Source organism: Saccoglossus kowalevskii, chromosome 13 (assembly GCF_978046115.1).
Source record: "Saccoglossus kowalevskii chromosome 13, keSacKowa6.1, whole genome shotgun sequence".
In the NCBI taxonomy this organism is placed as follows: Eukaryota; Metazoa; Hemichordata; class Enteropneusta; family Harrimaniidae; genus Saccoglossus; species Saccoglossus kowalevskii.
The window spans coordinates 14,661,224-14,678,317 of NC_140653.1; the positions used below are offsets into that span (position 1 = coordinate 14,661,224).

Sequence of the window (17,094 nt, forward strand, 5' to 3'; positions counted from 1 at the left end):
ATATTTAATTTCTGTAAACATTTCATTGGATGCAAAAAAGAGATTCTTTGTTCAATTTACTAGCTGACCACTCCCCTCCCCTTTCCCATTTGCAGTGAAACATCATTGTTTTGGAAGGTTTAGACTAGAATATCATTTTCATTAGATTTATACTCAATGCTTTGTAAATCACAGCATACTTATATTACATTACATAAATGTGTTTCCTGAGATACTGTCACCAAACTTATTTGCATGACTACAAACTTGTTAAGTTTTTAAAACAAATTTACAAAGTTTGAGATTGAGTAAATTGAGAGTGAAAATCGATTTCAACCGTAGGCCTGTTTTCTAAAATCTATGTTTTAAATAAATATCATACGAGGAGGATTGAAGTTTATTTATACAGTATGTTGGACTTTCAACAATCTTGTATGTATGAAATCGAAAAGGATTTCACCACTCTATTTTTGAAATGTATTTTTAAAATTCGGTTCGAATTTGAATGATAAATATAGAGGGGTATGAATGTCTACAGAAATGTAATAGCTCTTGTTTGACCAACAGCGATCCGGGGGCGTAACCCACGTCGTCTGCAACATATAGCTACAATTGATGATTAAGTTCCAGCTTTGTCATTGCGTAACTAAACTTAAAAAAAAAACTCTAATTTTTTTTAGTGTTGGCGGTGACTATGACGGCGACTGACTAGATTCCTTTTTATTACAACTTTTTTGTTATCCCGGAAACCATGTTAGCGCGTTCATGCGGAAACGTACCGAACGCCTGTGGTCAAAACAATGGCAATGAAATTGTAATAACTGGATCTACACATACCTTGCACCGTGCTAGTGGGGGATGCCATGGTTTTGATAATCGTATCAGCGTATTACAATGGTGAACCCCGGCATATCCCGCCAGTCACGGTCTTTGCTGCAGTCTGAACTTCGAGTCGGAAATGTGTGGTATTCGCGTTGTCGCCTACTATTTTCTTATATTATACCAGGAAATAGTCACGTGAAACGAAGTTTCCAAATAGATATTTTTATCTTCGATATATCACTCCCACATAACTGTATTCAATTTTGTGTTACAGTTAAACAATTTAAAAAAGTTAAAAATAAAATTTTAGGACAACCGTTTCACCATGCAAGCACTCAGTGCTGTCACAAAGTTTGTAAGGTGATGTACTTCCCTTACATGTCATTTCAGCAGTAAAACTTGGAAGGTTAAAGGTTAAAGTTCAAAATGGATCACATGACTTCAATTCACTTCATTCAAGTATGTACCGTATGTCAGCAGATTTGACGGCGTGTAATACTAGTACATGTATATTGTGCCGTGTACATCGTAGCTACTAATTTCACGTGTGGTGTGTGTAGCATGCAGAACGACAAATGTGTTTAATAGTGTGTACAACTATTGGCTGGTATCTCTAAAGAAATGGTAATACATGTCTGCATGATCATGTATGTCATCATACCTCAGTATTATGGTGCGGAAAGTGAAAGTAATTCATCCCGCCTTAAAGGGGAACCGCTCAATCCCATGGATTGCACCAAAGAATCATGGGACACTATTGTTTATGTTGTTTACAATGTTAATCTATCTTTTGTTATCCATTGTTATTTTAATCCAGAAAGTAAATTTGTTGTGAAATTAAGCTTAACTGGAAGGTGCCCCTTTAAATAATGGATATATTCACAGATAAATAATACTTGTCAGAAATATATTAGTCAACATTGAAAATTGTTTTTGATGTATTCGCATTTTACCAAAACTTGGGAATTGTAACAATGTCGTACATTGTAGTAGTAATATAATCCACATACCACTGTCAGGGTAAGTTTTAAATCAGGATTAGTCTCACTTTGATTTCGGAAAACAAATTGACCAGAAACTTGCGTTTCTGAGTTTTATCTGTGTTTGCAAGGAGTGATCAAGGTTACAATTACTTGAAAAATGATAAAATTGAATTATTTTAAATGCAGTGTAAATGCAATCACTTATACCTTTAATTTGACTAACATGTAATTATATCATGTTACAGTGAAAGATTTGTGGTAAGATGTCACAGAAAGAAAACAGTAGAAAAAAATACACCCAACAATCTCTTGGTAAGAAGAGGGGCAGTTCCGAGGAAAGTTCACTGCAACGGGATGCTGCTAGTAACAGTGCAAGGAATAAGACACCAACAATAATGGATTTTATAAATAAACAAAAAGTGGCAAAAACTGCTGAATGTCCCGTGTGCAATAAAAATGTGCCATTGTCCAAGATGAATCAACATCTTGATGATGGTTGCCTAGCAATGGAAAGCAGTTGCTTAGTAACAGCAGTTGATGATCAAACTCCTACTACCAATACTGATAGTGCTGCATCGTGTTCTTATGAATATGACAGGGAAATTGATGATAATGATGAAATCAAGAAAACCCAGTTTGTTAATCTGATGGAGATTGAATTATCACCTCAAAAATTACCAGCAAAGACTAAAAGTACTGGAGTAGTGAGTCCATACTTTAAAAATAAATCTGAAACTGAGATTCGAGGGAAAAGATTCCCATTAAAAAGAAAAACATGTTCACCTATTTTCAATCCAACAAATCCTCGGATTACTGAAAATGAAATTGTAGATGATTCAAAAAACGATAGAAAAAATCTATCACTCTTGCCTGGTGAGGCTTCTCTAGAAATGTCTGTGCAATCAGAGACAAGTAAAGGGTCTGAAGATGATATTCAAATTACTGATGAGATCAACACCTCTGATCCTACCAAATCTAGAAAAACATTTCAACATAAAGTCAAGCTAAAAAATAGACCACCACTTTCAGTAGGTGGCTCACTTGCACAGAATATTATGGCAACAGAGGCAAGCCAGGAATTGGGGTTTGAGGAAAAAATGGACTTCCAGGAATACTCAATTGAAAAAAAACAAAATGATGAATCTAATAACTCTTGTCCATCATCTTCTACCTCACTGTCATGTGAATCTTCATCTGTATCTATGACAACAACTTTTCTGGCTGATGAGGAGGAGGATGAAAACGACAGTAACTTTGGGGAAGTTCCACATCAGCCATACTATCTTGTGAATTTTTCTCTTATGATGAACACAGTTCTAAATTGCGAAGAGGATCGTTGTTTATTCAACGAAGAAGATATGTTATCCATTGACAAATTTAAAAGTTTGACAAGTAAGTATAAAAGGAGATGGTCAACGCACAGCACATGTTCGAATTTCATGTAAACAAACAATGTATTTTACAAGGTACATATGTTGTATACGTTGCTATGAGTCCCATATTGAACATGACACTATGACAACCCCCATCCTTTTATTGTTATTAAACATATTTGGAGAAAAGCTTGGATACTGGTATTTGCTGTTTCGGGGAGCTATAGAAACAGTACGAACTTCATCCTTTTTGCCTTGTAAGGCAAATTAGTGATTCTAATTTTGGGGATGACAAAATACTAGTATACTTTAATGACTCAGAAATCAATTTTCCACACCCTTGCTTGAAAGATTTTCAAATTGGTCATTTAATTTGCCATTTAATTCAAAATGAATTATTACTTTTGATGTATGGCATCATCTAGTGTCTGATTTGATGTATTTTTTTTTTATTTATTTATTTTTTTTGGAAATTATTAATAATTATGAAATTCCTAGTTAAGAAAATATGTTGTGAATTTGACTGTATATACAATTTGTACTTGAAACTTCATTCATTAAAAGTGTGTAATTATTTTGAGTAACTTTGTTGTATTTTCTCTTAGTCGCTGCTCAAATGTTATATGTAAGACTGTTTCAAAGAAAACCAACATGGCTTAGAGTGAGCAAACTGGATTATCCGAAAATTGCTGAAGATTTAAAACCAGTGGTCCATGAATTAATAAAGCAAGGATTTTTACAATCAGGTATGATGTCATAGTATCTTTCATTTTCAGTGCAATATTTTGCACATTTTTATGTGTTTTCTGTCATTTATTTGTTAGATTTTGACTGAGTTTATATAAATTCCCATTGGCTACAGGTATTGATAAAAATTTTCAAAAATATTAGAAAAAAAATAAGTTTATTGTGTGAAAGTTGACAAAATTTGACCCCAATTATAGACTTAATACTATCATCAAAACAAACCTATTTCTTTCATTTTTATAAACCTTTAGAAATTTCCCAATTCAAACTGAAACAGAAGATTTCTATCTATCTATTCACCAAGAACCAGTGAATATATACAAAAAAAATGTTGTTCCAGTGAAAATAAAGTATTTTACAGTCAGAAACGAGTCTTATTCTATAAGAATATATATAACAATATGCTAATAATATGCAAATCATATGCAAATAAATCTACTCCCATGTTTACTTGTTTTAGAGACTGGTTTATGCGATGTGGATGAAGTATTGAAGTTACTTCCTGCTCCTGATTTGAAGAATTTAGCCAAGTCTTTGAAAGTACCCACAGCTGGAATGCAGAGAAAACGAACTATTGAGGCGTTATTGAAACACGGCCGGCAACAACGAACCATCTTCGGTGGAATAACATCGTTAATTTTGAAAAGGTACAGCAATCAAATTCATGATAGCTCAAAGAACTAAGTGCGTATTCAAATACGCTTTCTGGATTTCAAGTTCAAACCCAGCTATGGTCTTTTCTGCTTATCAAAGATAAACATTTATTTCGTCAAAATCAAAACTTGGCTCTCACATAAAAACCTTAGACTTTATCGTATAAACACACTGGAAAGCATTCTGATTGGCTGAGAAGTTCTAAGGAGGTTTTAATTATAAATAGCGCCACACATTGTGTCGTCACAGTAAACGCTGTCCCAGCACAGACCTGTGACATGTGACGCCTTACTAGCAACAATTATGTATCAATTAACCTCTGACCCCAGCAGCTTTGACAAATTGAGAACATTATTGCCATTTTATAAATCAGCATTTTTAGATAAAATCAAATCATATTTTATCTTCAAATATATTTGTTGTGTTAATTTTTTTTTTCTAATTTGTGTTTGCAGAGCAAAGAAAGCACTGGGATCTTGTATTAGGTTGATCCGAGATGTCAAAGCAGTATTCACACGCCTTGTATTGTTGTTTTCTTTGTCTAATATATCAGATGAAGAAGACTATTATGCCAGTGGTGGACAGTCACTCCTGTAAGATATTTTGCAATGGGTTTGAAATCACAACTGCCATTCAACCACTAATTAATGTCTCCATGACGATATTTATTTATTTATTATATGATTATTCACATATTGGCCCACCAATATATCATATTCATTTGAAACTGTTGTTCTTTGAAAATCATATAACTTTGTGAAACTTCTGGAAAGTAATGACAGCAACATTAACAAACCGCTGCAAAGCGCATTTATTATACAAATTTCGAGTGAGAAAAAATATGATTTTTTCCTAGCACTAGAATTCTTTGAACACAGAGTCTCCCGGCTTATGGCATTAACGCTCAAAATTCACTTTTTCTTCTCAGATCTATGTTGTTCTTGGCTAATACTGGTAAAGTGGTTTACCCAGAATACACTGTAAACCGACCTACTATACTGTTCAGAAGCAGAGAAGAGTTTCTAAAGTAAGTCATATTTCAAATATTTTTTTTTCTGTAATCAATTTCTTTGAAATATCATGCCTTCTGATATCACTCGTTTCCATAGTAGCTGATGATTTTATACAATCGGTGGTGAGGTTGATGAGAATACAGATGAGCAAATAATCAACATAGCACATCAAGATTTCGTTTGAAATAATATACCGGTAATCAGGTAATTATTTTGATTACAACAAAAACCGTGTTTACAGCAATGGATTTAGAAGGGGGGTGCATAATAAGTGTGCCCTCTAGCTAGACTGATTTTGTAGAGAATCCCCCAAGATTGAGTTAACTCAGCTTGTTGACTGAGAGGTTTTAACAAACAAAAAATTGTATGCGACTGCATAGGTGCCCCTGACTTCTTTTGTTTTTACACTGATTTTGTAGAGAATCCCCCAAGATTGAGTTAACTCAGCTTGTTGACTGAGAGGTTTTAACAAACAAAAAATTGTATGCGACTGCATAGGTGACCCCTGACTTCTTTTGTTTTTACACTGATTTTGTTTATAAAATGTGACTCTTGTTTTTCCATATCATAATTATGTGAAGATGTTTTTAAGATCACTATATCAATGACGTGTTAGTGATTTAGTTGCGTCATAGCAAATCTCTGTGCCCCAATGGAGTGTCATATCAACTTAGAGGGCACACACACCTGATAATGCAGTTTGGAAATGCCCCTCCCCCTCCCTCTTCAACTGGAAACTGTGCATCTAGCCCTACTCAGCCAATTTAACATTGAACTACAGATTGAAGAGGTTAAGGAAGTTAGTGATTAAAGATTTTAAGAAATTAACACTCAATGAAAATTAGTAATTCATTTTTATTTTCAGATTCCAGACAGCATTGCAGCATGAGAGTGATATTAACTCAGCACTCGGTAACAATGAATTTGACAATGCCCTACAACTGTATTTGGAAGCATGTAAAGATTTTGAGAAACTTAAAGAAAATAATGATGTTTTGAGGTAATGTTTGTGATTCCAGTCACACTGCAATTGTTAAATTAATAAATGCATAAATTAATAAATGCATAAATTAATAAATAATAAATTGTTAAGAGGACTCGGAAGTTCGCATGGGCCACCATTTTTTGGGAAAATTTACATCAATGACCTCAAAAATTTCAGCTGTCAATTTGGTCGTAGAGGGCATACTTTCACTTGAAATTAAAATGCCAATAAAAAGGGTTGATGTGATTTTTCAAATGCTCCAGAAATACAAATTTGTTGAAATGGCAAAATTTCAACAAAATTATTTTTTGTGCAAAAAAAGGAAATTTTTTTTTCTTACCGAATGTTTGGCCAAAAATTCATTATATTTTTCAGAAAAAAATTTCACCAGCATGTAACAATGACAATTAAAGGGCGGCAGTCGTCGTGCCGCGTCCTGTTCGATATGGGACTCATAGCAATGTATACAACGCGTGTAAAATACATTGTTTATTTACATGAAATTCGAACACACGCTGCGCGGCGACCACCGCGCTTTAAATAAATATTATTGCCACATATAAATGACATAGCAAATTACTTTTTCCGAAGTGCAAATGTTTTTTTTCAAAATTAGTCTCTACACTTCATTGTGCTTCATTATTTCATATAATTTATTTTATAAGATTTGATAAGAGTCTTCCAGAGTTCTTGAGATGCTACACCCCCTCATGGATTTACACTCGCATTCTTGCCTTGGGAGTAGAAATTTTGCAAAAGTTACGACGATACCGTGATGCTGTTGAAAAGCTACAAGAGCTTCTTGCCCAAGAGACATATTGTTGCCATGCCAGAGGACGCTGGTGGGACAGACTGGCTCTGAATTTAGATCAACATCTTAAAAAGCATTCTCAGGTAAAACAAATGATTTAAGGTAGAGATGCAGGTTCATGGGCACTTGAGAGTGACATTTTTTTTTTTGCTTTTTATTATCCAAACAGTCTTGGCTATAGACTGTTAAAATTTTGTAGAATTGTGAATAGTGGAACATACTCAAAGGACGATTTTAAAATATAGATAACAGGTGTAAAACTCTTTTGAATGTTTAGCAAGATTTAGCAAGGCTGTACATAAATAATAAAAAAGATAAATGGTAAAAAAAAGAAATGACGGGATCTCCATAATATGCACTATATTTAACTTTTTACAAAACGATAATACATATAAATTTGGAACTGTTACAGCCATTTTAAATATGAGCATTAGCAAACTTCTTACTGAGTGAATTGTTATGCAAATTAGCAATTATCTCAGCTTTTTTTAGTGCACATCCCAGAACTTTAAAATAAAATAGCTCCTAGACGCTTTGACCTTTTGTTTGGAAATTTTCACGAATGATTGACAATGTGTTTATCTTCAAAACGCCGTCGGGGCATTGTTTTTGGTTGAACAATTGTACAGACAACTAGCCTGGGTGTTAATTTATGCATAAACTTGAAGTAGTGAAATTTGAGCTGCTGCCCTGCAAAATTGACAGTTTTCAAGACGGCACTTTCTTCATAGTAAACAGATGTACCCGTAAACCAATTTTAACAGGAAACATAAGCATGGTTTAGAAGCTATTTTGTTTTTAAATCACTTTTGACCAAAAAAGCACATTTTTGTGCATATTTCAAACTACAGTGTCCATAAATAAAAAATACCAATAAAATTTTAAAATTCATACAATAAGCTTTCCGAAAATATATAGTTTTGTGGGCAAGGGAAGTCATCTTGGTTTCCTAGTTAACTAATTAAAATACGTGTCAGGTAAACTGCATCTCTACCTTAATCTTATCAGTGTACACTACTTAATTGTGTACAAGAGTGGGAAATCAAGGGCGGATAAATTGGGGTCTTGCCTGTTATATCATGATGTAATACAGAGGCTAAATAGCATTTGTTAAGATTATGTGACCTTACTCAAAATTAGAACTAACATAATCATAGAACATTATTCATTACATGAAATAAATCAGATGAGGACAACATGCACTGATGATAACGCCATTTTCAATGCCATTTGCATTACTCTGATGTGGCTATTCAAAATCTATTGCCCTCTAAAGATCTACATTGATCTCTTGATGTATTCTGCTCATATCTTCAGTCATTGGACGTAATAAAGCTTGCACTCGCAGACAGTCATGTGAGAACTGGTCATCGCTTGGCATTAGAGCAGAGAATATATAAAATATGTGAATCACCGAGTCATACCAAGTTGAAGAAACGATTGCAAGAGTTTGATATTAAGAAGTTGCAAGAAACTCCAAAGGTTCATTTATTTTGTTAATTTCTTAACCTTCATCACGTTCCACACACATTTTTCGTAAATTTGATCATGTAACATTACAGTGAATGGCGGAAACCTTTTAAAAATTATATTTATTCTCCTTTCAAACTACAAATTCATCGGTCTCAGAACCTAAGTGCTAAGTACTTTACGTGGGACATTTGCAGATACAGTTGTTATTCTATCCAAGATGGCCAACTAGCAGCCATTTTGTTGTCCGAAAATGTGGTATCTTGGATTTGATAAATTCAATGAATTCAAGATTTGTCCTGAGATGCATATTCGCTTGTATACCAGACCATGACTATTGGTGTCAATAAACTTTAACTGACGCTCCAAGTTGTGTATTTTCAAACATACAATGTATGTTAGTCACTTGGTACACGTTCATTGTGTGACTTGTGCCTTGTTCCTACCAAATCGTAAAGTCCCTTAATTTTCTGCTATGAAAACATTGTTAGAAAGTGCATCATTGTGTAACACGATAATAAATAAGCTGGTACACGCTTTTGATACTGGAGACATGTACTACCGGGTATACTTGCAAAAATTGTATAAATATAAAAAATTCCAAATACAATTATAAGTTTGTGACCATACAATGTATACTAAATTTCAAATTTAGAAGTCATTTAATAAATCTAATTTTTATTGATACTAGATTAGTCTATTATTCACTTTCAATTACTGACCATACGCTACAATTATATTCAGAAACAATTTACCTGTGATTTGCATATTTAATTAGATTGCATATAGTATGCATGTAGCAATACATGTCCATAACAACTAAATTTGTGGTACGACAAACTTGCAGCCATCTTCTTTTATCTTGGGCATGAATAACATTTTCTCTAATTACAACAGGGACTGTGTCATTAACAATGCTTTATTTTTTATAAGTCAAAATGGCTGAAAAGCATTGTTTTTCTTTACACAGGTGATAATTTCTGGTAACATTCAACAAAATGATGTCGTCAAAGAAAGATTTTATGTTATTAAAATAAAAGGTGAAAATGGTGAGAAAGAGGAAGTTCTGACACCAAGAGTTGAAGATTTTGTCTTACACCATTACAAGCAGTCTGACTACAATGAAGGTATGAGTGATACACTTACTACCGTAAAATCTGTATTAGAAGCCACAGCTTCTATTAAAATGGTACAATGCAACAGAAGGGATGCGGCTTCAATTAGAGCATCTACACATATGAGAAATGATGAATTTTTGATTCTCAATTATTCAAAAAGAATGGGTGTGACTTGTATTAGGGATGCGGCTTCAATTAGAGCATCTACACATATGAGAAATGATGAATTTTTGATTCTCAATTATTCAAAAAGGATGGGTGTGACTTTTATTAGGGATGCGGCTTCTAATACAGATTTTACGATACTGTAAACCACTTTTATTTTGCAAAAGACCAATTTTCATGAGTTTCAAAGTCATTGAAAATCATGCAATTTTGTACAATCAAAATTTCTTTTGCCACAGAATCCAGGTTTTTTCCGAAATTTTGATTTTCACGAATGCCATAAATCATTAAATTGCAAAAAATTTCGAACAGCGAAAATAAAACATTTTTAATATTTGTTCATATCCTATCTGTATGCATGAGTTTTTTTTGTGCCAGATGATAGTTCCTTGTATTGATTGTCACTAAAGTTTGTAGCAATTTAGTAGAAGAAATATGTTTCGCACACTTAGCCAGCAATATCGTCCGCTAATTGGCTCACATAATACAGCTGTGTTGCATGAGGTGTTGATTTCTCAATTTTAGTTGATTGTTGTCAGATTTTAAGGCAACTGTGCATGCTGGCTTGGTGTATGATACATATTTGTGGCCACAGTCAATGTAACTGATGATGTGCATGTAAGTGTGTTATAGATACAGATATCATATATTTTAGAATCAATATATCAGGACTGTGTGACTGACATCGTTTTATTATGACAGTCGCAATTATTTGTAAGTAAGGTTTCCCCAAATTTGTAGTTAGTGAATCTTTCTCTGCCAATATCTTCCGCATTGATGTTTAGAAATAAAATAATCAAATCTGTAACAAAATTCTGGGTTGAAAATCGTAGAAACAGTAACCAGTAATTTTAAATGTTTCACCTCCTCCTGCAGTACAATTTAAATCATATACTGTTAAATACTTTATTTTAGCTAGAATTAATTTTCGCTGAAAAGACTTTATTGATGTTTTGTATAGAATTTTTCTTCTACTGATTTTTGGGTTGAATGTACAATATAGTAAAAAATGTATATTCGCTGGATTTTATTTTCACTGAATCATTCCTTCAACAAAAATATTGAACAAGAGAAAATATTCTACAGTATTCAACCTAATAACAAGACCTGTCTATCTTTTTCTCTTTTCTCCAATCAGTGTTACCAGTGAATTGTTTATTTGATTCTGTACAATTTTGAAATGTCAACTCTGATTGGTTAATATTGTTTGTTGTCCAGGTGTACATGGTGAGGGGTCTACATTTACAACTCTGATTGGTCTGTTAACATGGGATATTGTGTTCACTGATAGTGTTCCAGATGTCTTTAGATACCAGTTTCAGGTAAGAGGTTGTATATCACCAGATATATTTATATTTCAGTTTCAGGAGTTTTTAAAACGGGTGTGTACTAAAACTTTGTATCAATTACTTTCTACCAGATTGCACCTTCCTATGTATCTACTTTTAAAAAGAAAATGTGGCAAGTTGAGATCAGTATGCCATACATATATGCTGGATATTTTGTTTACCCCTTTGAACACCATAATTTTCTCACCAACATTTAGTGCAACATTTTGCTTATTTTATGATTTTTGATGTACATTTTTTGGCTAATTTGGATTGAATGGACAAAAATTTCCTTTGGCATTTGTGTTTTGATTAAAATTGTTGACAAAACATTGAAAAAAAATTGCATTGGTCAAGATAAGTGTCAGATTTGTGAAACCAAGTAACCGTGCTTATAATATTGGTATAATTATTGTATGTTGTTCTTTAAATGCTGCCATATCACATTTCTTTTAGCAGCTAAGTGGTCCATTTGACCTATTCCACCTTGATAAAAAATAAAATGAATTGAAATGAAAATACCATTTTAATAATCTGTTTTTTCCGACAGTCCGGACCATTAGATTTCCGGAGAGATGATTTCTATCTGAATAGAAAAGACATGATTGATACCAGATTAGATCTGATAAAGTCATCTGATATTGATACGATTCATGGTATGATAGACGAAACATGGAATGCACACGAAGGTGAACAATGTAGTTTGATTGACTGGACACTGTTCTCAAACGTAGATCATGTAAAGGTAAGTGATTGTTGTATTGAGGTTTAGGCCAAATTTACTAGATAGGGGCATGATTGTAAATAGCTAAATGTACATATTCCATTAATATGAATACTACTGTATATTCTAGGTTAATATTGCATACCCCTAATCACTTTGTGTGTGATCTTGTTATTTTAATTAAGTAACAAAGTGATGAATCAGATGCCAAGATCATGCCTGTTGGCAGTCACTTGGCTATGTACTTGATTCTTCGGCATATCGTATTTGCTATCAGAATTGCACAGGTTTTCGAAAGTGGCTAAAAATTCATCAAAATCAAATATTTCTGACATTGTAGAACTGGAACTTAGTTGTGTATAAAACATATCTTATTTAAATTAGGATGTACATTGAACATGATGGCCTTAATGCATGTAATTTTTTTTCCAAGATCAATTTCAAAATGACTGCTTTGGTTTTAGTAAATGCTGTTCCAGCATCTGTGACATGCCTTTACCAATCACATTCTGCAAAAATAAACTGGTTCCAGTTTGTATCATGTCTGTCATATTAGTGTCAGTTATAATAGATGATGAAGACATTTCTTACATCTGTTGACATACCACTATACTATCATCATATTAACCATTCCAACTTCAATTGAATCTGTTATTGCTTTTTTCGGCAATTGCATGAAAATATTCTCTTTCACACATAAATCCACACTTTTCAACAGAATGTCTGGTATCACTTTGAAAAAAATTTGAAAAAGTATCAACGACTAGTTTTTTTTTTTTTGGCTCACATGCTTTAGATGCTATTGGATTGTAATAAAGCAAATGCAACACTAGCACAGTGAACGGAAAGTTCTCGTGGTTTTAATTTATGCTGTGGCTTGGTTCTTATTTCACCACTGTAGTGCTTTCACTGGCCCATTTTTGAGAAGCAGTTCAATCAGAAATATTTTTTTTTTTCGCAATTCCTAATATAATACAACTGTGTACATTGTGCTTATAGGGTTTAGCTGCCTGCATGGGTGGTGATATTATCAGCTCTATTGGGAAACGCATACTACGAGATCATCGTCATTGCCGGGGAGGTGTACCAGACTTAGTGGTTTGGAATACAGAAAATAAGACATTCAGGGTAAGACAATTTCAATGTTGTGACTGTAAACGATTGTAATATTTTACCGTATATGGCAAGGATTCAATAATTATTATTCATGACATGATGTAATGTAAACCATTCAAACAATTGATTTAATAATTAAAAGTAATTTGAGAGCATTGGTTTCAAATTTTTTGATAGGCATATGTACTTTTACCAAAGAACCACAGAGAATTGTTCACTAATACGGTACAAAACTTTTTACAGATGAAAATCCTTAAAAATTAAACACTCAGGAAATGTGACTTAGTTATATTGTTGCATAATACTTATTAATAAACATCTATCCTTTCCAGTAAATAACAATTAATGTTTTTCTTCAACATGCACACCACCAAAATAGTGCAGGCTTTTTTTTTTTCATTATTTCACCACTGCACAGCGCCCTCTGTTGACAAATCATAATTTGTTTCTAGTTACGTGTTGTAGTAGATTATGATATTGTGCATTACATCACGTTCTCATTGGTTATTTGCTACCATGTGCACACAACATACAAAAAAGATTAAGTGTAAATCCAATATCCAATGTTTGACCACATTTGTAAGGATAGTTTAAACAATAAACCCATTATGATTCCAGAAATCCTAATCGCTTTCTTTGGTTATTTTTGCATGCCATTTGCTTGTTGGCTCCCGTGTCGCTAACCTTATGATAACCACGGATAACCTTTTTCTCAAGTGTATGAAGCACTGCATGTATATTTTTTTGTGTAATTTTTAGACGTTTCAGGGTCTTATAATTGAACTAAAGGATGCCGCACAGCCCATTATTACGTGATAACAGTGCTTGGATGGAGATGTATACTTGAATAATGGGCTTAATTGCGTCTCATTTATTATAGCTCACATCCCATCTTTGGCGTGTAAGTCAAACAATAATGAATCTCCCACAGCACCATATTGAATGAAGCGGAACACATTATCGCATCTAAACCCTACTTTGAATCCAATATGGTGCGGTAAGAGATTCACTATTGTAGTTATAAATCAACACGATCAGAATTAAACAAATTTAGTTAAATTTGGGGGCTTTTTGTTACATTTTTTTACATTATTGGTGATAGTGTAAAGCTATGATATCATAAACACCTCGAATTCTGATAGATTTAACACAAGCAATAATGAGCAGCAATGTACATTTCAGGAGAGAAAAAAAAAATGCAATCTCAATGTCTATCTTGGGCCTAGGATATTGGAATGTTTATATATTGTTTATTACAGGTTGTTGAAGTAAAGGGTCCCAATGATCGCCTTGCTCCCAAACAAATACTGTGGATAGATTATTTGAATTCTGTTGGTGCGACTGCAGAGGTTTGTTACGTCACAGGTAAGCAGCAAGTTATGCAAATGTCACAGATTGCTCCCTACATTGGCCAACGTCATGTTTAGATACCGTAGAATACTTAAAATAACAGATTTGTTTTAATTATTTATTTCAGCTATTGGAGGAAAGAGAAAACGTGCAACCATTGACTGACATGTAAGAATACTGGAATCATGTGAAAAATAATTTGTAAATAAATAGTTTCATAAGGAATGTATTGTATTTATTTTTGTAGACAATAACGAATCTACATGCTTCAATGAAGTGTTGAATATTTCTTGCATTGACATCTGTCAGATCACTGAATCGGCTATAAGAAATTTGCAAATTAACAATGTAGCAAACGAACTTCACCACTATTTATCTAGTGTGTGCACACAAGTCTTCATTATGGAACATACTTTGTCTGACGCTTTTGATGTGGTACCTTGTTCCATAATGCAACAATTGGGCCATTTGAAAGACGCACAGGCCAGGAGCATTTTGTCAATAGCCCAACATTAACAGGTTCTCCAGATATATAAATTAGCCACCTAGTTCTGACACGCATAGCTCAGGAACACCTTAATTACTGGTTTTAGTCCACAGTTCCATTTACTATGTACTAGTATATTAAGACTTTAAACAAGTCTAGCAAAAAAGCTATCAAGGAACTTTAATAACTACAAGATGTTCAGACCAGACAGCAAAATTGGGTTTCTGCATCTAATGGTTATCATAAAAACAAAGGCAAGTTGCTAACTTTAGTAGAGGGCACATATCCACAAGATGTCACTGCAGGAGTAGTGTTTTCTTGGCTATACCAAGACGAAGATGTCTAGAGCATAGCCAAAATATTAACTGGACAAACCCTCAACCCAGGTTTGTGGTACATTTCTTCTTTTTTGGCAGTTATAGTGAAAAATTCCTGCTGCAAGCTAGTAAACACAATAGTTCTATAGACTGTTCAACATTTTGATCATATTCACTGGGTTTTATGTTCACAAATTTCCAGATGAAACTACTTCTGTTTACATGAAAATGAATTTACAGCGGGCAACAGCAATGCTCTTACCTTTGAATAATAAATGCCTGAATATTCATCAAACGCATTAGCCAGATAGGAGAATTTTTTTTTTCATTGCCAATCTGAGAATCTTGTAATGGCAAGTGCATGTACTCTTATTAAAGAATAGAATTCAAATAATAGTATAATACAAACATTTATGTAATGTTTACTGGCACACCAGAGACGGGAAATTTTCTAGTTAGGCTATTAAAAAAAATTTGAAAATACAACTTTAAATATTATTGGATAAAATTGAACCTCATTCTCCTACGATGACTGATACAAAGATAATGAAACAAAAAATGAAACAATTTTAAAAATTAAACATCTGTTTTTACAGTTGTCTGGTATACAATTTTGAGAATTTTCACCGATTTACATACAGCCTATCCTATCATCCCGACTGAGTTAATCACTAGTTCTTACACCAGCAGACAAGTACATAGAGGGTCCAGTAAAGTAGACCTGGTGGCTACACAAGAATTTTTTACTAAAGACTTTTCAATGAAACTTTTTTTTGCTAAAAAAAAATTAAAATTTCATTAGTTTCTTTGATCAACTCTATTTTTTTAACCTCTAAATTTAGACAAAACCTTGATGTTGTAACTGATAATTTTTAAAGCACATTATCAGAAATCACATGCAAAGCATGTACTGTTATTATACCTATTCAAATGATTCGATTCAATGTCATTAAAATCTAAATTTGGGATGTATGGATGTTAGTTTATATTTTCCATATAGAAAACGGGCAGTAAAGGTTAATTCTACAAAATGTTGATTTCTTATTTGCTCCATTTAGTAGCACATGGGCTCGGGAATATTACAGGAATTTCCAAGGTCGAAAAATGTTACATTTCAATGATTCAGCATATATCAAATACAATTTTTGGTTTATATGTTATTTTATTGAAATGTGCTTCTAATAGAGTAAATATGGTATATTGATACATTGACCTAACAATACTGTAAATATAGTATTGAATAATGTACATTTTATTTATTCAACATAGGTTTGTCACCAAAGATTGTACAACCCTCATTCTTTGCATATAACCTGTCTTTATGGTTAAAAACGTTTTTGGCCCTAAATAAAAAATTCCGTTATCTATTTTGGCAATAAACAAATGACAGAAACCTTATCAGTAATTCTCCCATCATTCACAGGAAATGTAACAAGTTTTTTTTTTTTAATTGTATCAATAAATAACTAAAATCTGAGCTGATTTGAGCTACATAACATTGAAGCCAGAAATATGAAAATAACCCCCCCCCCCCCCCAAAAAAAAATTCTTAAATTTCTTCCACCAAGAAATGAGAGCATAAATTAGGGGTGCTCTTGCAATTTCTCAGAGTGGGGGGGGGGGGGATTAAGCAAGATCAGATGTTCTTAATA

At 33.2% G+C, this 17,094-nt stretch overlaps 2 protein-coding genes across 3 annotated transcripts in view; one reads left to right on the top strand and one right to left on the bottom strand.

The window, feature by feature from the left end:
* Window positions 1-844, bottom strand: part of LOC100366408 (leucine-rich repeat serine/threonine-protein kinase 1-like) — a 39,403-nt gene extending 38,559 nt beyond the window's left edge. Inside the window, exon 1 of the mRNA XM_078010637.2 lies at window positions 817-844. Coding sequence (XP_077866763.1) covers window positions 817-844 — 28 coding nt within the window. The remainder of the gene's footprint in view (window positions 1-816) is intronic.
* Window positions 845-1,223: 379 nt separating this feature from the next.
* LOC100366559 (fanconi-associated nuclease 1-like) lies at window positions 1,224-14,863 on the top strand. 2 transcript variants are annotated; one of them, XM_002736359.4, is made up of 15 exons: window positions 1,224-1,448; window positions 2,030-3,176; window positions 3,763-3,903; window positions 4,365-4,551; window positions 5,014-5,151; window positions 5,487-5,585; window positions 6,437-6,571; window positions 7,222-7,450; window positions 8,685-8,849; window positions 9,808-9,964; window positions 11,339-11,442; window positions 11,999-12,193; window positions 13,172-13,300; window positions 14,548-14,653; window positions 14,766-14,863. In XM_002736359.4, exons 2-15 carry the CDS (start codon window positions 2,048-2,050, stop codon window positions 14,801-14,803), a joined length of 2,952 nt encoding a protein of 983 aa, XP_002736405.2. In that variant the 5' UTR covers window positions 1,224-1,448; window positions 2,030-2,047; the 3' UTR covers window positions 14,804-14,863. The 2 variants fall into 2 exon arrangements, with proteins under 2 accessions (XP_002736405.2, XP_085363075.1); XM_085506949.1 differs by having other exon boundaries at window positions 1,224-1,425.
* Window positions 14,864-17,094: the final 2,231 nt, after the last annotated feature.

Coding starts and splice junctions, on each gene's coding strand:
- LOC100366559 (XM_002736359.4), top strand. CDS start 2,048: ATGTCACAGAAAGAAAACAGTAGAAAAAAATACACCCAACAATCTCTT. Junction 4,552..5,013: donor ACATCGTTAATTTTGAAAAG/GTACAGCAATCA, acceptor TTGTGTTTGCAG/AGCAAAGAAAGCACTGGGAT. Junction 5,152..5,486: donor AGTGGTGGACAGTCACTCCT/GTAAGATATTTT, acceptor TTTTCTTCTCAG/ATCTATGTTGTTCTTGGCTA.